Source organism: Ptychodera flava, chromosome 21, assembly GCF_041260155.1.
Source record: "Ptychodera flava strain L36383 chromosome 21, AS_Pfla_20210202, whole genome shotgun sequence".
NCBI classification, from domain to species: Eukaryota; Metazoa; Hemichordata; class Enteropneusta; family Ptychoderidae; genus Ptychodera; species Ptychodera flava.
In genome coordinates this window covers 35,247,029-35,270,664 of record NC_091948.1, presented here as the reverse complement: position 1 = coordinate 35,270,664, position 23,636 = coordinate 35,247,029, and the positions used below count along the sequence as shown (strand labels likewise).

Here is a 23,636-nt window from a genome sequence, read left to right as displayed (position 1 = left end):
GTCAAAGTACGTATTGCTCAAATTCCATAATATCTGCAAATGTGTTGCTGAGTTATTCCTTTTTTCAAGATAATCTTTTTTTGATCTACAGATTATTCTAAGGATATATCAGATTAACCATTTAAAGGCAAATGTTTTCTCATACTTTAGGGCCAAAATTTACCAACGTCGAAAATTGACCCTGACGTTCTAAAACTTTTGACTGTCACAAGAATTTTCATGTCTCTCCAACATTCTCTGTCAACTAGCGACAGCTTTATCATTGAATCTCCGTCCAAAACCGTATCAGTTATCAGGAGTTGTGTTGTCATACCTCGACTTTTGAAAGTTGAGGTAGATCGAACGCAGACAGACATACAGAGAGAGAAATGCACTCTTACTCACTACTCACTCACTCACTTACTCAACAAGCATCACTAAACCCAGATTTAGAGAGCCAACAACAGCGAACTGATTGAATTTTGCTCACCAGATATCTTGAAAAAGCAACCAACAAAATCGATCAGATAGAAAATACAGTTGTCAAGACGTTGATACATAAATTTTAATTCAAGAGTAAAAGTTTAAAAAGCGGAAAAGTCAGTGCATTGTGCAAACAGCGCCACTGTGCCAGTCATAATCACATGCTTTATCTCTCGTACATGTATTTGAAGGGGTAGTAAATAGATGGGTCGAATGCTGTACAAATTCATTCTGCTTCACCACACAAACACAGAAATTCATAATCTTTTCCAGTTGAGATTACAAGAAGACCTTTAAAACCCAGGCACGACAAACAATTAATTGAGCCTGATAACAGACTTCATTTCGTTTCACAAACTGCACTCTAATCTTGTTTTAACTAGAACCCCGTCCTTGCATGGTGCAGAATAACAAACCTTCCTACAAAAATTGCAGATTTCAATCAGTTTTCGTGTATAGATAAAGTATTCCTGCTCTAACTACTTGGGCGCCATCTTAAAGAACTAATTATCGTAAGCTGATCAACGCGGTTTCACGAAATGCAGTCTCTCTGATCGGGATTGTGTCTTCATTTCCTGTTCAGAGTAATATTTATTTAAGTTTACTTCGCTTTTCACTTATAAAATTCTAATTTAGGGCAAATATGGAAGCATCATAAATACAAAAATGTCATATTTTTGTTGTTATGACTTCATGAGTTTTTAACCATCCTTTATTTCAGATATTCATCTTTCATGTTTTATCACCGCCACACAACCCTACATTCAAACAGTGCGTTAACTACGGAGCCTTCCCGAGCGAAATTTTGGAGGACATATATGGAACGTTCGTTATCTTCATGCTCTACCTGATTCCACTGGCTTTTATCGTATTTTCGTATTCAACGATATTCTATCAGATATCGAAGCGTTCAAAGGACTATTCTGGTAGGTATATATAGTTGTTCTAAAATATGTCTGCTGCAACAAAATCAAAACCTATGAAATAATAACCGCCAGCTAGAATATATTTCAGTAATAATGTGATATACGATGTTCTATCTTGTACGAGTGAAGGAAAACGTGTTTACTGTAAATTGAGCGCCTATGTGTCTTCTACAGTGAACGGGTGAATAAAAATTTCAATTTCAGTAATATGTAATGATTATGCGAGTGAGTCCTATACTCAAATGTTTTCTCTTAGTGAAAAGTAATATACCTCAAAGTTAAATCATTGTACCAAATACACACGGAACACGATTGGAACTAATTTGGGATAATTGGATGGTGAAGTAATGTCTTTAAATCTGCTAATGTAAGCTAATCTGCTTTTCTTTTAAATTTACACACTTGTTTTATGAGTAATTTGTAATATTGAGACATTCAGTAATAGGGCACCTAAGATTTTTGACAACAAATTTCAAAAATATGAAGATCCAATTATCCCAAAATAGTTCCAATTGTGCTATGGCCAAAACAAGCTTGATTCAACAGCCACGCATATAACATCATAGTTTTTCGCCATTTTTGAGTCTACACTATATTCAACATCTTCTAGCATCCCACCTCTTGAGTCTTGAAGATGTTTACATGAACCTGATAATCGTGAAATTGAAATTTAGGAAGCTCCAGCCACGCTACTATCTTTTATTCCTATTCAATGATCCATCATACTTTTACCGTTAATATTACACATATCACATTTAAATGTCCAAATACGGTTTACTAACGTTCTTACTTGCTGCGTTGATAGAAATTAGAATTTATTTTGACAAAGAGACGGTCAAGGCTTTTATCAACATTTTTTCATTCCATTAGAAAGCTTACACAGCTTTGATTTAATAGAGTGCATAACCCGCGCTATTCAGTCAGTCTGTCTCAGGCAGCAGTCGGGATTCTGATCATCCCGTACAGATTATGAGATTAAAAAAAGAATATCCCTGAAAGCAATCTACCAGAGAATCGCCATGTAACAAAATGCCACCGTTGGCAAAGCCTCATCTCAACTGACTCTTTTTCTCAACATTTGAAAAAAGGTTATTTCCAAGCCCAGTACAAAGACAGTAACAAGAAGCCGCCGTCCCTATCTGATGCCTGTGATGACAGTGGAATTAGTTTTACAGACAAGTAAAGGATTTACACAGCTTTAAACTTTACTAGCGTAACTAATTCAAGAACTTCAAAAAGTTGTTCGGATTACTTCAAATTCACATCACGCTTTAGGCGTTATTTCAACCAACATTTTAATGATCCCTTGAAAAGGAATTAGTTAAAAAAAAACCCTTAGGTGAGAATATAGTATTCTTTTGAAAACAGAATTTGATTCCTCAAATCTTCAAATGACAGTGATTTAAGATTCTAATTAACCTATCTTGAAACATTTGCATCGCCTGCATTCGCAGACACGGCGAAATGTCAGTTATCCCTCATGCCATGGCAACCTTAGGACCGTGGACGCGTCACGTTTTCACTGGCAAAAGTCATTGACAGCTACAGTATTCGAAATTTACTTTCTTCAGCCTACTGCAAATAACCCGATATAGACATAGCGTGTGAACTCGTATATCCGACCGATAGTTTTTACACTCAAACGATTTAAAGACAAGTATCATTTTTATTAGATGACAAAATCACGCCATCTCGTCAGTGTACTAACGTCCTGTGTTTGTTCCTTTTAAGAAAAATAATTATCTTAATCCTCTAGTTTATCTATAAAGGCACACCACTAGTAATCGTCACACACACTACTAATGGTCGTCACACACACACACACACACACACACACACACACACACACACACACACACACACACACACACACACACTACTAGTGATCGTCACACACCCTGCAAGTGATCGTCACACACTACTAATGATCGTCACACACACACACACACACTACTAGTGATCGTCACATACCCTGCAAGTTATCGTCACACACTACTAGTGATCGTCACACACCCACACACACACACACACACACCTACACACACACACACACACACACACACACACACTACTAGTGATCCGTCACACATACTACTAGTTACGTCACATGCACTACTAGTGATCGCCACACACCCTACTAGTGATCGCCACACACCCTACTAGTGATCGTCACACACACTACTAGTGATCCGTCACACACACTACTAGTGATCGTCACATGCACTACTACTGATCGCCACACACCCTACTAGTGATCGTCACACACACTACTAGTGATCCGTCACACACACTACTAGTGATCGTCACATGCACTACTACTGATCGCCACACACCCTGCTGGTGATCGTCACACACTATTAGTGATCGCCACACACATTACTAGTGCTCGTCACACACATTACTAGTGATCGTCACACACCCTATTAGTGATAGTCACACACACTACTAATAATCGTCACACACACTACTAGTGATCGTCACACACACACACTACTAGTGATCGTCACACACACTACAAGTGATCGTCACACACACTACTAAAGATCGTCACACACCCTACTAGTGATCGTGACACACCCTACTAGTGATCATCACACACCCTATTAGTGATCGTCACACACACCCTATTAGTGATCGTCACACACACTACTAGTGATTGTCACACACTACTAGTGATCGTCACGCACACTACTGGTGATCGTCACACACTACCAGGGTTTTAACTGGTGTCATCGTGTTAAGCGATGTATTCAATCAGCATAAATATCAATATTAATTAATAGAGTACACATATTTATGATCGCTTTCGTGATAATATGTTACGGCATGTAAAACGATACATACTATAAAAAGGCCTAGCAATGGTTGAGTTTATGGATAAAGCAGTATATAAATTAGACCTTTAGATGAGTCCATAACCGTTGCCTGTACAATGTGCCATGTTGGATTTGACACAGTTGTTCATATGTTGACAAGGATTCACAAAAGACTGAACCGTTGTGAGTATACGATTGTGTTTCATGTTTGTCCTAGTTTTTGTTTGAAATATCATGACAAATATGTATACTATGCAGTCAATCGTTGTTAAGCTATTGGTGACTTCATCTTCACGTCTATTTTCCTTCCTATGCAGGATTCCTAGTTAAGCTAAAATACGAGGTATTAATCTTCAGACATACATTAAAAGTTAAATAAGTAGATTAAACATGGTGTTGTGACCATGAGCTGGGCACTATACTCAATTGTGCATGCCTTATCCGGTCATTTGGCTTTCATCTGTTGGACGATGAATTAATTAAAAGTGTCATTCAAAATTTTCATTAAATTTACGGTTACTAGACTCATATAGACAATGGGCGTAATTGTCCTCCGGAAAATAGTTCGTTTTTACCGGCGTAATGCTAGCTAATATTTATACTTGGTGGTATGTAGATGATGGTTTCAGATTTAGTTTTCTTCAGTACATCTTACATATTATTTCATGATTACAGTGTCTTAACCACTGATATATCCGATCTTTGAGATAAAACCTTATATTCACGTCTGTGTGGACGTGTCCTTTAATCACACAATAATTTTGAAGCTTCTTCCATGTTATGATATTTTTTCGGAAATACACATCCTAACTCGTAGTTTGGTTGACTCATCGCGGAATATGGTAGGATATTGTAGGCGATGATAATCGGATATAATGTGCTTGTCTACTTATCCCAAGATATCTGACCTAAGTCCCGGTTCATTTATACATACTAGATATACTAGGTCAAAGCCAACACTGCTGAGAATTGTATGGAATTTCTCCAGCGTGTTACTGGCTGCATCCACATTGCGAGGGAACTTTACGGTCGTAAAAATATGTCAGAAAAGGTCCTTGAGTAAGAGGTTTAAATTACAGGATTTGTGCAGATTTGCTTCCATCTCTGTGTGAAGGAAGTTTGCGGAGACACACTTCTTCTTGATGAAAGATTGCCTCCAACTGATTTTAAACGAGTTAGGAAGATAATGAAACCACTGAAAACGTAGCTTCAACAATGATAAATTGCTCTGGAGTAATAGAAGACGTATGAGTGAGATTTAGAAAACTACACAGAAGAATGAAAGTTTGCATTCCGTTGTTGAATTATTCAGTTTCAATTGCAAGCGCAATTTTCAATGCAATAAATGTAAAGCCAATGTATAAATTTATGTTAAATTGGATTCACTTCTTGACGAAATTTCGATAATTGTTTGGTATCTGCAAACACTTATGATTAGTTCTGTAAAATCTTCACAATTTACACATTCAGAAGATAGTTATACAGCTATCATAATTGAATAGTCGGGAAAATGGAGATTTGAATTTATAATATGACCTTGCAGTAAAGATTTAATGCCAATACCATGGCTTCACACGCCAAATACACTAAAATGGAAGTGATGAAATATAATATCCCAATAATAATATAGATTAGCATAATTTTGAAAAGAAACAAGAATGAGTAATATATCAACAAAACAAACGTCCATGGAGCAAAATTAAAAACAAGCTATTTTCCTTCCGTCTTCAATGACTGCAAGGAATATGATCTTTGATGAATTTATGGCAAATAAGTTATAGAAGGCAAGAGGTGAGACAGGCAGAGGAATTCGAATTCATAGTGACAATTATGTGTGGCTAAAGATGAGAGTTTATATCGCTAGCAGATATGAATACACTTCCTGAGGTCATGTTCTTCATTCAACACTTATCTGATAAGTTGATATTTTCTCTAAAAATAAAGTTGACGATGAAATGGATCCTTCAGCAACCCGCCGATATAAGGTTAAATATCAACATATTCTTATCTGTGACATAAAATGAGAGCGGAAATAGCAATTTGGCTTCGAGGAGATCTCAGAGTCACGACTCAGGAGGATTGGAGAATTTAATCCTTTATTTGTAAATCATCAGCTCTATAGCTTCCGTCGAAGATCATACACACTTTCGCTTATGTTATTTAGAGTATAAATCGACAGACAACAAGAACTTAGGGCAGCGTATTAAAAAGAACCTTTTTTCACATATTAGAGCACTTTAAGTACACTCCTGGCTTTTTCATTCCATATTAAGTTAAGAAGCAATAATTAGAAAAGATGAAAAGACGTTTGTCTTGATTTTATCACATCATGGCAGACTTCAGATACGGTACTTGTCAGGTGATCACGATTTAAAAATACATAATGAAGGCATGGTTTTCAAGCATGAAATGTTTTTGTTTTTGCTGCGAACACGATGAGTTACTGGACGAGTAATTGATGTGTATACGTGTCAAGGCTTGTCAATAACAAAATAAAAAGCTCAGATGTTTGGGCAACATGGGGGTTAGGCCCCCATGTGGCCCTATGTCACAGGTTTGTGTGTGTTTGCCTGTGTATCTGTAATAATATATGTGTGTTTGTGTGTGTCTCTATACGTGTGACTGATTTTGGTGTCTTCGATATCTCTCACACTGCTTTATCAAATTTGGTACAAATAATCTAAGACGATTGGAACTTATTTAGGATAATTTGATGGCGAAGTAATGTCGGTTTAATCTGCAATTGTAAGCTCATCTGCTTTTCATTTTTAGTTGTACGCTTGTTTTTATGAGTAATTTGTAATATTACAACATTCAGCAATGGAGCAACTAACACTTTTAAGAAATTTGAAAAATACGAAGATCCAATTATCCCAAAGTAGTTCCAATTGTGTTATCTTCAAAGGTCAAACTAGATCTGAAAAGTTTTTGGAGGATGAGGGTTTCATAATTAGGCATAAATTAATATTTAGAGTATTATTTTGACTCATTTTTGCTCATTTACAAGGTTAGGGAGGATGCACTAAATTCCATAGTGTGGGACACAGAGGACTTGGACATATAGAAATGTAATACCATTAATTTAACAGTGTGAGTATGTCAATATTTTCAGGAAAAGTTTCCCATGCACAAGAAACAGATAAGATTTGTCTAGCCTTCTTAATTTTGTCTCTAATATTGCTATTAACAGCGTGTTTGCATATTAATTTTAGTGGCAGCAAACCTTTAATCATGAACTAGTATACAGCCAATTATGCCATCAAAAAAACCTTTTTTTTTTCAATCGAGGTTAACGTTAACAGACCGATGAAATTTTCAGAAAAAACAAAAACAAAAACATGGAAAATAAGGGCATTAGTGGCAAGTGCCTGTGGATACATACAATTGCAGGTCCTAAATACTGCCGCACATACTTACAGGCGAGTCCTAGATCACGTGCAACATCAAGTGCGCACGCGTATTTGTAACCTGCTTGGATCAGCAACATCATGACGTGTTGATCAGTACGAAATCTTTGCCAGTTTGCCTGTTTTTACTGTTGTGGACAAACGGAGGGTAAGTTATTTTATGAGTTTTCCAAAGTGTCGGATACTACGTCTGGTCACAGGGCTTCAAATAGAGTGAGCGAAGCAAGCGGCTGCGATTTCAACCGTTTCCCACTGACTCACTTGAGGGGCTGGACAGAAATTTCATAGGGTAGGACTTGTGTTTTTTAGGGGGAGTGGCTCGCGTTGGACTTTCACTAAGCAATGCATGGGCTCATTAACATGTACCCTGATGGCTGGTAACCCTCTGGAGTTCTTTATTCACTTATGTCCATTCTTTAATAGTGATTGACATCAATCCATGTACGACAGTTATGGACACATAGTTATGCGCAGGTGTGAAATACATTCACAGCTTACTCAAAATACTATATTCACAATTTAACCCATGTCAACAATTTCACCAAAACAGAGCGTTTATAATATTGTTTTTCATATATATACATTTTCACTTTTTTGTAAACTTTTGCTCTCTGGGAGGGTTACCCTGCTTTTGAAATTTGGAAGGTTGATGAGCCACTTTTTGTTTTCCCTCGTGCCCGTGAGGGGGTCAGCCATTTTTTGATGTCTTACCCTGCCGACGAAATTGACTAGTCCCTTATTTTAGTTATTCAACTACATGTATAAGTTTATCTTAACGTAACCTGTCTCAATTGTCAAATCATTTTTCATAATGTAGTTGTCATTGAAAATGTCCATGTAGTTTTTTCACAGTAGGTTCTACCAGAATGTCTGTGAAAAGGAAAGTCATTTATAAATTTTTCAAACATGGTAACTGCGAAATACTAATGTTTCTTAAAACAAAAAACTAATACACTTTTCTTTTTTTCTGTTCTCAGATTTCTGGAAGGGCGATTTTTGACAAATCCTAATTTAAGTGAATATAAACTATAAAACACAAGCATATAATCACATGGAGGAGGAACCAATGCAAAACTGTTTTTACCATTTTTCAGAAGTATTTCTGTAGAACTTGACAAATAGTGACGTGTCAACCAGGAAGTAACAGTAATTGTGAAATCAAGTTGTAAAAGCAGACCACATTAAATCTCCAATTATAGCTTGTAGCATTGCCTCAAGAGATCAAGGAAACGGCAATGAAAGATGCTCTTACAATCAAACAACTTGAATACATGACACACAGACATCCAGCGTTGGGAAACAATTATAATATGCTCACATACATTGACCTGATTATATCATCACCCCTACACATTTTGAAATGTATAACAGTCCTGCTAAACAACCCATTGAGAATTATTCGTAACGTAAATAATTCCAAAATACACTTTATAGCGTAACATTCTCTAACTTTCTTGCGGTTTTCATGTACGGCGAAAGGAAGCAAACATGTTTAACGAGCCCGACAAACCTAGATTTGGTGCATTTGACAAATGTCTTCTTTGCACAAAATTTTCACACATGCACCACTTCTGATGTTTGTCACTACAGATGGTAATAGCAGTGCGCCACAAACGGCCACATCTAGGTTAGCATGAATATTCAACAGAATTCAGTTGTACTTGTTTTCCTCGTAAAGTCCGTAGCACCGTACATCAATACAATGACAATCGGGGGTGTATTTGAGAATGGTATTTGGAATTTGCAAGATTCTGAAAAGTTCAGTGCGATGGAAGTGATAAATAGCAATACTTGAAAAATCACTAAACGGGTTCAATAAGGTTGATTTTCCTTTCCGCTCTGCAGTAAATGCAAAATAACTGAACGTACCTTCTGGATAACACTTGACATGGCCGTTACAGCGTGTCCATTATAGTATATTGGACACACTGTAAACGGCTGTGTCAAGTGTAATAGGCATGAAATGACTCTTCCATGTACTGCAGAGCGGAAGGAGGATCAACCCTACTGAATCCAATGATGTGGATTGACAAACGTTGAAGTCGAAAATTGTAGTCTGCAAATGCAAAGATGCGTTATAATAATAGTTACCTTATGCAAGAAATAATAAACTTAGGTTATGCGGAGACATTTCAGGCCGGAAATTGGCATTGATTTCTTATCCATGCCAATTATTGTCTTTTGCATGTTATGGTTTTGTGAGCATATTACGATTATTTGCCCGCCTCGACATAATCTCCTCAATTCCCCATAATAGTATTCACTGTTCAACCATTTGCCATTGTAAAATATCATTACTTTGTCAACTGTATTATAATTGTAGAGCATGAGCATTTTTGTATAATGATAAATGAACATCACTATATAGCAGATGAATCCAATTAAATATCATTTCATACTGGCTATAGTTTCGCAACTTTCAATTTTTATGAAATCTGACTTTCGAAAGCAGTGTTTCTGCCCTTTGAGCTCACAAAGTAACTATGGTTGCTACGCGACTGGCAGCACGATGCCATCTCGTCGTATTTTTCGCATAATCTAGTGCAATTATCAACCACAAACAAAGTCTCCAAAAACTTTAACACCTTTGAAGCTCATTTTAATATGAAAAGGCCATAGTCTACCGAGACGACCATGGAACAAAAGGCATGCCGCGTTGCTAGTCTGTTTCTCTATTTGTCTGTGGTGACGGTGAAGAAATAAATAAAAAAAAATGATGAATGACAATAATGGAAACGCTAGCGGACACCGTTGTCATAAAACAAGCACAATTTTCTGAACATGTTTCTCTCGAGTAATAATTAAAGGCGGTGCGTGAGCTCGTCAGGTAGTTTCTCTTGTCTTTTCATACACATCTTCGATGTATGCTATCGACTCCCGTCGTCCCGAGGAAGTATTTCTCAATATGCCCAGGCAATTGCGTGACTTGCACAAGATACGTCAATGACCCTTCAGACTTAAGGTTAATCTAACATTAAGGTAGAATGCACCTCGGGGACAGACATTGGGACTCTTAAATTTGTTCAGTTCTTTTCTGATCTACTCCTTGTTGAAGCTCATTCTAAAGCTTTTGGGGTAAGAAAAAGTTTCACTGTCTTAGCTTTTCGAAAATCGAAAATTTTAGTTTTGCGATAGAGTTAACAGAGAGATGGCGGCCATTTCATATCGGTAAATTATAGGTTGACTTGTTTCTCCAGTACCAAACATTGCACTCTGACCCCTGGTTTTATTCTTGATTTGATTAGAGAGCGGTTGCAAGGTTCATTTACGACAGTTTGAGCAAAAGGTTAAGTTTTCACTTTCCAGGTGAATACTACCATAATCTCTCGTGTATAACCGAAAATTGTATATTTGTACCTTTTGGTCAATGTCTTACTAGATTTTCACTCATATCGGCCTGGTCATTCCATTCCAGGAGAAATGCATATTTCTGTTCCAATACCCCAGCAGTTTTCTCACAACCCGCCCTTGTTTAATTTCCTCAGATTGTCCCCCGACTTTGAGCTACTTCTACATGTCGAAAATGTTTAGATTGTATAAATTCAGCTCATAAATTCTGTATTTTTCGAAAAGCTGACAATCGAGAACTATAGAAGATTCGTGCGAACCGAACAAAACTTACAATGACATTCATTCAGTGAACGCAAGCATATTATCGACTTGGATGGATGGATGGATGGATGGGTGAATGAATGAATAAATGAATGAAATTGGCTGTTGAAACTTATGTTTGATCATCCTTGTTCGACAAAGATGGCTTTCTGTTGACAGATAGCTTTAAGTAATAACATTCAGCTTGCTAATTTCCTACTTTTCGTTCTTGACTCGTAACCGAATCTGTTATGCATCGCTAGCTCAGTCGAGTCCTTATCGCAATCAAGTCAGTACACTCGATTTGGCCATGAGATTATTCATTGAATGCTAACTCAGGGATGCCATAGTGCAGTGTAGTACACGGCTTCAGGTTTTAGGTCACCGATAGGTCACAAGGTCTATTTCTCAGTCAGGCATCGGTGAGCATACACATACGATTGTGCTTCGTCAAAGGCGGTAGTTTCGACTAAATGCGCCAGTTAAATTCATCTTGTACCACATACCGTGACCTTTCAGACTAATTGGCGTGTGCTGACGCGTCAATCTCCAAGTTTGTAATAGGCAAATTGACGGCGGTCATCGCTACTACATGTTCCGAATCATCTAGCATCCTTGTACGCCTGTAGCACAGACAAAAACAAAAAACTACGCCCACGATTAATGCGTACTTTTTGCAAGATGTCTGACATTTCATCGAAATCATACAGTTGTGAATGTTGTATCTGAGATAATTCGTCATGTATCATTTTCCGAGATTAAATGGAAGTTATTATTATTAATATTATTATTAATATCATTATTAATATTATTATTATTATTATTATTATTATTATTATTATTATTATTATTATTATTATTATTGTTGTCGTTGTCGTTGTTGTTGTTGTTGTTGTTGTTTATTTCGGATAAAAAATATTCCATAGTAGGTAAGAAAAAAACTACAAGTTGAAATAGTCTTTGACACCAAACATTCCATAACAAACTATTTGAAAAATTGACATGGACAGTACAGAGGACACAATCACATTGCTAGAGAGATGCAATCTGCTAAGACAACTGTACGACTTGTTCCTAAGTATTTCATCAAAGGTTAAAACATGGAGATTAACAAGTAATAGAGTATTACTTTGAACATGACTATATTGAAAACCCGTTAGTTTACGAAATATCTGAGAATATCCTCTCGTAGCGTTATAAACATTTTCATAGAAAAATTACACCAAAAGTAAGAACTGTAAGGAATATCACAAAAAAGAAAGAAAATAAATGACAAAGAAACAAATTTGAAATCGCGAATGATAGCGTTACCTCTAGCGTATAAAAATCGAGTCTGTGCCTGAATATTGTAACGAAATCCTTTAAATTACCAAAAATACCATGAAAGTCAACACCTGATAAAATACGTGAGGACAATTCTCTCAGAAATCTGTAGTGTGGTAACGTGAACGGGCTTCTGAATGACATCCGTCACTGAGGTGTTCGACTTGTGCGTGGACAGAACACGCACGTATAAAACTGGGTCTAGAGAGGCGACTGAACACACGCCTTGACTCAGACGAAACCACCCACAGAGAACCTGGAAAACTAACTTGGTTTACCTGCAAATCTGGCACCTCAGCCTTACGGAGGCCTACTAAGAGTAGCAAGAAGTAGGATTTAATGCAAAATAGAAGGAAATAGTGGTAGCCAAGAGGTTAGATCAGGAGAGCACAGAGATGCACTGCTCACTGCAGGACGGCTACCTCCAGAGTGTCCCAGCCGGGAGATTGGTTGCCTATGGTTACCATGGCCATGTGACTAAAACCCCGCCCCTAATTTGGTGACTGACATACACGGGAACGCCCCATCTGAAAATCAGGGATATTGCCTATTTTCCTCAACCACCTGCAAATTCAAAGTTAGGACCCATCCGCACCGACGGGTTCCGACGGCGATTTTGTGTCCAGTATATTTCATGACAATATCTTCATCATCTTTAAGGTCACAAGATATTAATGACAAAGGTATTTGTAAACAGTATAGTCTACCATTTAGATAAATTGGAACTGAGTTTCCGAACTGGTTTGAGTTTCCGAACACCAGGTTGAATTAACATACACACTGTCTTTTTCTCATTAAAAAATATCGAGTTTGTACTGCCATTATGACCACAACAATTGACCAAAATTTGCTGACCGCAAGCTCCAGTAGAAAAATAACTATATCGTCAGCATAAATTAAATGGTTCACCCTGTAATCGCCAAGGAGACATCCGAGCGAAAGCATTGAGAGATTCCTACTGGGATCATCTAAGTAAACTGTGAAAAATATCGGTGATGAAATTCCGCCCTGCTTAACTCCGTTTTTAGACTGGAATGGTGCAGATAAAGCACCATTCCATTTAACAACAAAATCTTGAAATGTGTATAAATAGAACAGAATTTTAATTAAATAAGGCTTGACTCCCCTTGACATCAATTTCTGAAAAAGAACATCGTGATGAACATAGTCAAACGCTTTTGAAGCGCCCATAAAGTAAGAAAAACAGGCGTGTTATGATGTTTGTAATTACTCAGAATCTCCTTCAATACCAAAATAGCCATATCAGTACCATGTTCTGGTTTAAATCCAAACTGATGGTTCGTAGTAGAAAGGCAATCCATGGAGCGATTTACAGTACGGGTCATTTCCAAAATTGGCGACGCTATACCATAGTATTTTCCCCGATCATTAGCCAATCAGCGGCCAGCGCGCCATCAGTAAAAGTTATATTTCCTGGCAACCTCCACATGCGTCCTTGGTTACGCACGCCATACTCTGTTGAACTCTATCTTGCTGTATACTCCTCCGCTGCACCATTCACATAACTTTTTCGTGTATTATCGTAGATCCGTGTCAAAAATATTGTCAGTTGTGCCAAAATACTTGGCGTTGCACATTTCATTTCATGTCTCAGTGTCAGCGAGAGCAAGATATGCACTCTTGAAATCCAAACTTACTTGGATCAACTTTAACACAGCAACACTTGTACGGTCCATTTATATAGCTATCTTTTGAAAAAAAAAACTTGAAAGAATGAACAAGGTGCCGGTAGTTGCTACTTTAAATTAACCGCAATGCCTCAGGTAGCCTTTAAAACTTGCATTCGATATAAAATTTTACTAAACGTATAGATTGTTTTCATTTTTCATTTTTATGTAGACAATGATGATAAAAGGAAGAAGCACGATGGTGGCGTTACTTTGAGACGCACTGGTACCAACACCATCTCCAAAGCCAAGATGAAGACTATCAAGTTAAGTTCAATGATCATTTTGGCATTTATTGCTTGCTGGACACCATATGCAACCATTACTATGGTACTGCACTTCAACGAGAAAGCCTGGGACTTCATCTCCAAATTTGTCATGGATATTCTCTTCGTCTGCGCATTGTCAAACGCATGTGTGGACCCCATTGTTTACGGTATCTTCACCATCAATTTCAAACGTGAATTCAACCGTTGCTGTTGTTGCCTTAAAGGAAATTACACAGCAAGATCTGGCTATTCCAGTAATGGATCTCGTTGTCCAACGTCAAGAACCTTCACTACATCATTCAGGCCTACAAACTGGCAAGGGAGAGATGGACTACGAATGACAGGTCCTCATGTCACCAACATGCCAAGCAGGACAAATAATCGTAATATGGTGTACTACCCGGCAAATACTAAAGAAGAGAATGATTCTTCCGATGTGTGAAATGATTGACCAAAGTCAATATTAATTTTTTAAAAATGGATAATACTTGTATCGGATGAATGTACAGACTGGATTTAATAAACGAAATAATGAACTTAAGGATTGTTAGGTTTCATTAAAGAAAAATGGCAGATAGTTAAAAGCGTGCAGTACGATCTAGCATATGTACAAAGTCCCCACACGGATGTCAGAATGTAGTTTCCCGTCCATTGTAAAGCAAATCGTAAAGCTGACACCTTCTTGCTTTTTATCTACTCGACTTGAGACGTGCCTAAATATCGTGAATAATAGTATTGATACAAATAACAAGTGTATCAAGTTTGAAAAGTAAGTAGTTATTCATCGTTTCAGCATTATTCTTACATTTTCCAGCATGACAATTCTCTTACAATAATTCAATACATCATCAGCGTGCATTTTCTCTTCATGCAGTTTACGTAATACACTGGTATTATTCTGTGTAATTTAAACATATAAAGCATGCAATGTTGCCATTGTCACACGTGACCAAGGTTGCGATGGATTCAATATAATTATAAACGCTACATTTTCAAAAAAATATAGAATCTGTATTTATCCGCCAATTAGCAATTTATATAATTACGCCTTTATATATTGTCTGTTTATATTTTGTCCTGTTTCGTGGTTTGTTAGTTGAAGACTTGGTCAGTTGTTGACGGCAGACTTCCCAAGAGCGATAAGGCATCCATGAAAGTTCAATGTTAATAAATTTTGTTGTAACACAGCCTTCTTTCACAATTTTCATTAAGCCAGCCTCGACCTCAGAAATCATCGAGTACCTAATTCAGGACAGTGGTTTACTTAGTTGTGGAGAAACTAGTCAAGCAAGATATGCGTTTCCTGTTTTGTTCTCTATACCCATGAGTCATCAAACATATTGATTTTCACGGTTTCATGACTTTTGAAGGAAAATGTATGCATTGTTTTTGTATTTAGTTTCTCGCACAGAAAAAAAAACTCTTCTTAAAAACTATCCACTGTTGATTGACCAATCAGAGTGCTCAATTCAGGGTGTTTTATTTACTATATATTTAAAGCCTTATCACTTCGCTCAGGGATATAGCCATTGTTAGGATTGGGTCGAAATTCTGGTGGGCTTATCCGTGGCGAAGCAATATATACATGGGGTGGGTGGGCGGGAGACCGCCGCCCCTCTCCGTATCTCCTCTACACCATCGGGTCTTAGCCTACTTCTGTGTCGCCTTCTCCCCGTTTGCAATGAGGAGAGATAGTCCGGATGACACCTTTTCTATTTATACCTTATAAATTTGCATATGGCGGATTACTTTCACTACGTGATGCGGCTTTGAATAACTATATATTTAAAGCCTTATCACTTCGCTCAGGGATATAGCCATTGTTAGGATTGGGTCGAAATTCTGGTTTGCTCCCTGATGCTCTACGCATCATATTATTCTGCTCCCGTTAATACCCATACCTTAAAAGAATCCCAATCCCAATCACTAACAACGTACCGGAAGAAAAACAGCGAGATCCGATACGCATGTTTCAAGATGTTTATTATTCATCTATATGATATGGAGTACACACTTAGCTTTACCAACCTAACTAATATCTGTATATTCATTAGTAACATCCTCTGTATAGATTATAATATAGGCCCTTTACTCGAAAGCCTTGTGGAAACCGACAAGTTCATCCATATGCTTATATGTGTCTGTAATACTGCCTGATGTTTCTACTAAATTTACGAGTTTGTCTGCTGGTGCGCCGAGTTGTGTAACTTTTGAAAGCTTCATGTAGTACCTAGCTGTCTCTTCCGCCTTCCAGCTAACATGCTCCATGAGGGCGTATATGTCTCTACCCGTCATGGCAAGTGAGATGGCGCATGCGCTTCGACAGCCATGCGGTGTTTCTCCTGCATTAATACCAACCTCCTGTAAATATGATTCCAGCCTATAATATATTAATTGGGAAGACATTGGTTTTATTTCTATTGTTCCTTGTGGGGCGGTTGGCCGGAAGAGATAACCAGTGAGAATATTAATGCCCAGGCTGCTGGCTAAAGCGATATACGCTTCCAACGAATTGACAGGGCACATGACTTAGTCGGAACATCTTTTAATAGCAAATAAATTTGTGGAGTCGCCTCTTAGCGTCTTTCCAAATGTATGATTAAAGAGTAAACCAGAATCGTCAGGAAATCTCAAAATTTCTTGGGTTTTCACGTGGCCTAGGTCGTGTGCCCTGTCTCCAGAAAAAGACAACATCTTGAAAAAGGCCATGTCTCTGGCTAATATATATAATAACTGTGTGGGCGATTTTGCAAGCATTATCTTTTGAAGTATATGTTCAAATACAAGTTTCATCTTATTAATAAATAAAGGCGTAGCTTGCTTTGGCGAGACCAGGGCTTTTGCTTGCTCTTCGGCTATTTTCTTTACATATCTATCAATTATGTATGAATCGGCTGGATTGGGTGTACGTTTGTCAACGCCACTTGCTAGGGCCTGGTAAAATGTTTTAAATTTTGAAACATGTTTTTTATGGTGTTAACACGCAACCTTTTGGGCAGGAGCACTGCTGCATACCCGTACGCCCTAAGTATGGGCAGGTCACTATATGTACCTGTGACTTGGCATCCTTATCTTTATAGACTAGAAATCGCAAAACATCATGGGGGGAGGCAGTTAAAACCGTTTTCGGTTCAGTAAAGGTTAACTAAAAAAGTTCAAATTGCTGTACAAAACGGTCTTTTTGTATTTCATGAGCGGAACGAGTACCTAACACTTCTTCCAATCGCTGGTCTATAGCTTCGACGCCGGGATCAGTATTACTACTATCACAAGTGTCAGTTGTTTGGCAAAGAAACTGTGGAGTCTTGGTTTTGCAGACTTTGCAGTTTTCAAGGTTTGTATTGTTCGCCCCACACATCCAGATATATCGAGAGATATATTGTGTTCTAAGCACAGGTAAAAGATCTTTCAGTATCTGATTTAGTTGTTGAGATTTGGAGCCCGGGTAACCAGAATTCCACGCATACATGAGGGTAGCGGAGTCTGAACAAACGTTCAATCGTACATTTTTTAGTTGCTGGCCGAATGCTACTAGCGCTCTAACAAGGGCTGCTGCTTCTTTTTCCACTATTGGTCTATTCCTCCATTCTAATTCCCAACTATCTCCTATTGACGTCGACTGAACCGGGCTAGTTTGTAGAATCGCTCCCCACTTGTAAGAGCTCGCGTCTGTGTATGCCGTAATTATTGCATGTTTCTCGTCACGCCAGGGAAATGGACTTACAAATTGCGCCACTCGTCTAGTTCTTTCCTGAGTGGGGTACCGATACGAATGTTGATAGTGTTCTTAGCGAATTTTTGCGCTTTCGATAGAGCAAAGGCCATTTGCCTGATAAAGATCCGAGCGCATGGAATTGCCAGACTGAAAGAAATACATTTCCCCATGATTTTTTGCAACAAAGGAATTGGTATCACACTCTCACCCATGGCGTATTCTACTAACTCTAAGAAGCGGAGCTTTTTTTGCGGGGGAATGATGAAAGCTTTACTCTCGGAATCTACTATCATACCTAAGAGAACCAAGGCTTTCTGCGGTCTAAGTACACTCTTTTTAGTGCTATGAAGTAGCCAGTGTCTATACATAACTTAAATAGGATGTATGCTGCCGCCTCGGCGAGATCGAAATTCGACCAATCACTGTGCGTGTCGCTATTATAGGCCGGTCTCAGTGGTCCCCCGTGTCTATCGTCGATGTACTGTAGGCAGGGGACACCTAGGATACGCGCGTGACTCGTGATAGCGTAACCGACAGTATGGTAGATATACGCAGATAGCTTCCAGCCAAACGGTAGCGTGTTATTAAGATACCATTGCCCTGCCCATTGAAAACCAAAATATTTGCGATCTACTTCCTTAATAGGAAGGTGGTCATAGCACTTTTATCGTCACACTTAAAGTGATAATCCAAGATATCGCGAGACTTCAATCAGCTTGTCTAACTTAAATGGGATGTCTCTGATCCATAGATTAAGATATCTCATATCAATACACATCCTAGGTTTTTTTTGGTTCTACAGTAATAGGCATGACAATAAAAGGTGGGGGTCTATGCCGACCTGCCCGACAGCTGAAATAGCGCCAGTTTGGATTCTAGAGGAGATTGACTGAGAAATGAACTCAACAAAATTTACACAGGCAGGATTATTGGCAAAGATACGAGCTGGTGGGGTGGAACTATCATACAGTTTTCTTTAAATGGACCTTTATAATGTTGAAAATACTCCGAGACTCCGACTCCATTAGTGATCCATTCCATGACAGGATCGTGACTACCAGTAGACATAATAGTTTCCCAGTTACATCTGTGTCGATGTAATTCTCCTGCGATGAATTCATCGGGGCAGCGAAAAGCTAATGTCGTTGGGGAAGCTCTCATCTTTCCCATCGTTACATCCCCGATGGTGGGGTTACACTCCAGGCCCTGTCGAGGGGCACCCTCAAAAGTTACCCAATAGTAGGTAGTTCTAGGCGTCGGAATTTTTTTCACCATAAACTTTTCCCATGGATATGGTACATTTGTATTCTGCAACAGAACAGATCAAGGCCGAAACATGGAAAAAAAAAACAAAATTACCTGTGAGGGCGCCCCTAGACAGGACCTCGAAATGCGAGGTGTGCAGGTAAGTACACGAGGGTGCTATGGACCCTCCCTGTAGAAGGGGATGAGGAGGAGGTATTACTTTACATGGGAGGCTTTGAAGAATGGCGCATAAATTTTGACACCTTGGACGCTATTTCCTCCTCTTCCTTGTTTCCCAGGAGAAGAATCAACAACCTGCCGGCTTCCTGCCCAAAATCATTAGACTCGAACTGGGCTAATACCGCCCGAAACCTAGGCAGTTTTGGATGAGCTGCAACCGTCGCTCTGTCGACCAGTGCCCTTAATGCGCTGACGAGTTGAACCCTGGAGGCCAACAATGGTGTGTGCGCCAATTCCATGGCTTTCGACAGGGCGTCCTCAACGGATGCAGTTTCCGCCATATCTTGAAGCTTCTGAATTTGAGTCTTTAAATTCTTCATCTCGTCAGCCTATAAATTCAACCAAGAAATATCAGCCGTCAACATCATTTCAATATTATAGTAGACAACATTACCTTCTATCGCAACAACATAGCGAGATGGTCGTATACTCTACATCTGCATACTCGCACATTTCTTTGGCATAATCACAGCACCCCACTATGCCCGCCGCTGGCATCACTATCATATACGGGTTTTTTTTGTTTTGTTTTTTTTTGTTTTTTTTTGTTTTTTTTTTTTTTTTGTTTTTTTTTTGTCGTTTTTTAATCATTTATGCCACTTCTCCACAATGTATGCACTAGCCTTACTATAACGTCCTCAAGTACCACTCTTGAGGTCTGTACGTTATTCCCACAGCAACTTCTCATCTGTTATTGCTGTATTCCCCACATACAATACCATCCATCTATATGTTACTAGAACTCGATCACCAAGGGCTTATATTCCCCTACAGGCTAAAACACTGATGGCACCCTCGCAGTAACTCCTCATCGAGTTATCTACCTGGCCAATTCTCCCGGCACCCTCGCAGTAACTCCTCATCGAGTTATCTACCTGGCCAATTCTCCCGGCACCCTCGCAGCAACTCCTCATCGAGTTAACTACCTGGCCAGACTTAGCGACTTCAAGTAAAAGAAGATAACAGGATGGTGAAAAGAGGGTACAGAAAGAGAAACAAACAAGTATGAAACTAAAACACAAGAGACGAGAAAGAACACAAAGAGGACAAAAGAGAGAGAAATGAGACTGCAGTATCACATGGAAACCACAGACAGCTGGCTAACATGAATACTACACGTGCGCAAGCAAAAGAGCAGTGAACATGAACAAACAAGCCAAGTGACAGAAATGAAAAACAGGGGGGAAAGGAAGCGGAAAACGTATCAGCGAAGAAATTCCAACTTGAAAGCATCTAGACACGTGCGCACCACAAACTTGCGGCATGCTAGCGCCCCTGGAGAGACCAGGTGAATGACTCGTACCAACAGGTGGTAGCGTGCCAAACGAAAACTGACTCGTGCTATTCCTTGCATAATTCGCAATTATCTAGTAATGAAATGACGGCGACATGCACACAAGCAACGTATCAAACAGTCTAACAAACCAGCTCTACGATACGATATGCTCACCTGTGAAGGTTGGCTCTCCTGTGGCCCTATCTGGGGTCTAGGCGTTTCTGGTCGTGGTTGTTTGTCATTGGCTCCCAGTGGTGTTTGCAAAGCAGTACGGGCACGGGAATTCTCAGCATTCTCGGGTGGTTGAGAAGCAGCAGTCGCCCTAGACGGGCCTCCGTGTGCAGCAACAAAGGCTTGGTTGGCGCAAGCAACTGGTTGAGACGATGCCATGCTGTGTCGCTGGTCCCGTGTGCAATGAGGAGAGATAGTCCGGATGACACCTTTTCTATTTATACCTTATAAATTTGCATATGGCGGATTACTTTCACTACGTGATGCGGCTTTGAATAACACGTAAAGCCCTGGTCACCAAATTCCAGAAACGAATGACAGCGCCGTAGTAAAGTACTGTCCAATCAAAAAGTGAACATGTCATATTCTGTAGACATCTGGTACGTTTTAATATTCAAATTTGGTAATACAGCGGAAACCAGCTGCAACACAAAATCTGCTGTGCCCTAGGGCATTTATATAATGTGCCCTAGGGCATTTATAGGATGTTCCATTACATTGGAAGGCTATTTCACAAATAAAAGTTTTAATTCATATCCTAAACATGTTACATTGACAAAGGGGACGGTTGACGTAAATACATTGAAAACGAAAATATATCAGTTAGGGGCGATAGTTTTTAAGTCGGATAAAACCCTCGTACTCGGGCTCTTCGGTATATAAAGTCCAACCCTACGATAAAATGTCTCGGCCTGCGGCTCGACATTTTATCGTTGGGTTGGACTTTATTTACCAGAAGAGCCCTCGTACTCGGGCTTTAACCTATACTTAAAGTGTGTTTTCGCATTGATTTCTAAGAAAGTATAACAGGGTATTACATGTGGGGGACAGAGAAAATCCCTGTCATGTTCCGTTATACCAGCGATGTGATTGTGGAGAGGACAATATTGGTAACTGTTACCCGACAATTCATGGCTCATACAATAACTATTGAACAGTGTTCAATAGCAATTGACAGGCGATCCTTGTAAATAGACACGGAACACTGTTATTTGTAAAATTTTCCTCGATGTTGCAAACAATACAGAATAATAAACGTTCCTGTTAAAGTAGTATCTAAAGATAATATATCTGTATGAATTGAATTGCAAAACTATTTAATGTATTGAAAGAGACGTGTATATAGAAGTGAATCCGTCGATGTTGTTTAAGAATACGTGTTTTTGAAATTATTCAGTCATATAATCATCCTTCCAAAATATCCTTCCTAGTTTCTCAACGCAAACAATTTCACAATATTTGAAGCTTGGTTAATAGTTATCGTTCCATATAAACAATAGACCTAAGACATCTCACTGCATGTTTTCAACAAGTCAGCAAGTCTCTATGCACCGGCACCTTATGATTAATACGTAGCAGTAAATCTGAAAAGTAAATTAATCTTCAATTTGCATCCATTTGTTTGTCTTATTAGTTTTTTGTTTATTTCCATTTACTGATTTCGTTTATTTTTTTATCACTAAATACTTCTTTCATGAAAAATAATCATTGCTCTGATGAATATATCATATGTATGTATATATATATATATATATATATATATATATATATATATATATATACAGATATAGATATATACCGAAATATAAATGTACCGTCACAACCATGCTATTGATTACTGTTTACTTATAAAAAGATATCACTGATAAATAATGTAGTTTTAAACACCCGCTTGCCACATTGTTGCTATTCATCACGATTTGAGAATATATTATTTTGATGTAATTGTCCTTTCATAGTTCTTCATCGCCAACGATAACATTGAATGGTATTCAAGTTTTTTCATTTATTATGACAGTCATTAACGTATGTCATGACAATTCACAATAATCTATGTGTATTTATCAAACAAATTCGATTAAATGAGATTGACGTAATCTTTTAAAATTATAGAAATGTAATATTGTTTTATTTGTGTATTTGTGTGTATTGAAGCTCTATAATAAAACTTTACAGAATGATTATGCCCCGCACTCACTTGTTTATTTGGCTTTGAATACGTCCATACACTAATTCAAAATGATGAGAACCATATCAAATATCATGTACTTCGAAATTTCCACGATCAATAACATTTATTTCAATAAAATATAACAATAAAATAATTGTCAGTGACAACTTCAGCTGTTTTACTGGGTTTAATGAATGGATAAAGTACATAATTAACGGAATATTTTGATCGACTTCGATTACGGTCGAATCACAAAGTGACAAATGGCGAAATTTGTGGGCGGTGTTCTTCCTTTATGAAAATATCAGTATGAACACGTAATCCACAATGACTACTGTAACAGTACCTGTTAAGTCGGGTATGGGGTGGGGGCTGTGAAACCACACAAATTCTACTCCCAATCATGGATTTGGACCCGGGATTGGGAAACGCCGAGCGAGAAATAAAAATGAAAGTAGTCTTCCTCTTGTTCAGTGAGGGCGTAGGGTACTTCTAG

General features: G+C 38.4%; 2 protein-coding genes across 6 annotated transcripts in view; one reads left to right on the top strand and one right to left on the bottom strand.

Annotated features, from left to right (window-relative positions):
• LOC139122139 (gonadotropin-releasing hormone II receptor-like) overlaps positions 1-15,963 on the top strand; it is a 195,757-nt gene extending 179,794 nt beyond the window's left edge. For all 5 annotated transcript variants that reach the window (XM_070687555.1, XM_070687553.1, XM_070687554.1 and 2 more), the window contains 2 exons: positions 1,184-1,388; positions 14,386-15,963. In XM_070687555.1, coding sequence (XP_070543656.1) covers positions 1,184-1,388; positions 14,386-14,924 — 744 coding nt within the window. In that variant the 3' untranslated portion in view covers positions 14,925-15,963. The remainder of the gene's footprint in view (positions 1-1,183; positions 1,389-14,385) is intronic.
• Positions 15,964-19,476: 3,513 nt separating this feature from the next.
• LOC139122119 (uncharacterized) lies at positions 19,477-21,446 on the bottom strand. Its single transcript, XM_070687516.1, has 2 exons — positions 21,133-21,446; positions 19,477-20,011 (listed from the first exon to the last, which is right to left on the bottom strand). Exons 1-2 carry the CDS (start codon positions 21,346-21,348, stop codon positions 19,664-19,666), a joined length of 564 nt encoding a protein of 187 aa, XP_070543617.1. The 5' UTR covers positions 21,349-21,446; the 3' UTR covers positions 19,477-19,663.
• Between the last annotated feature and the right edge of the window lie 2,190 nt (positions 21,447-23,636).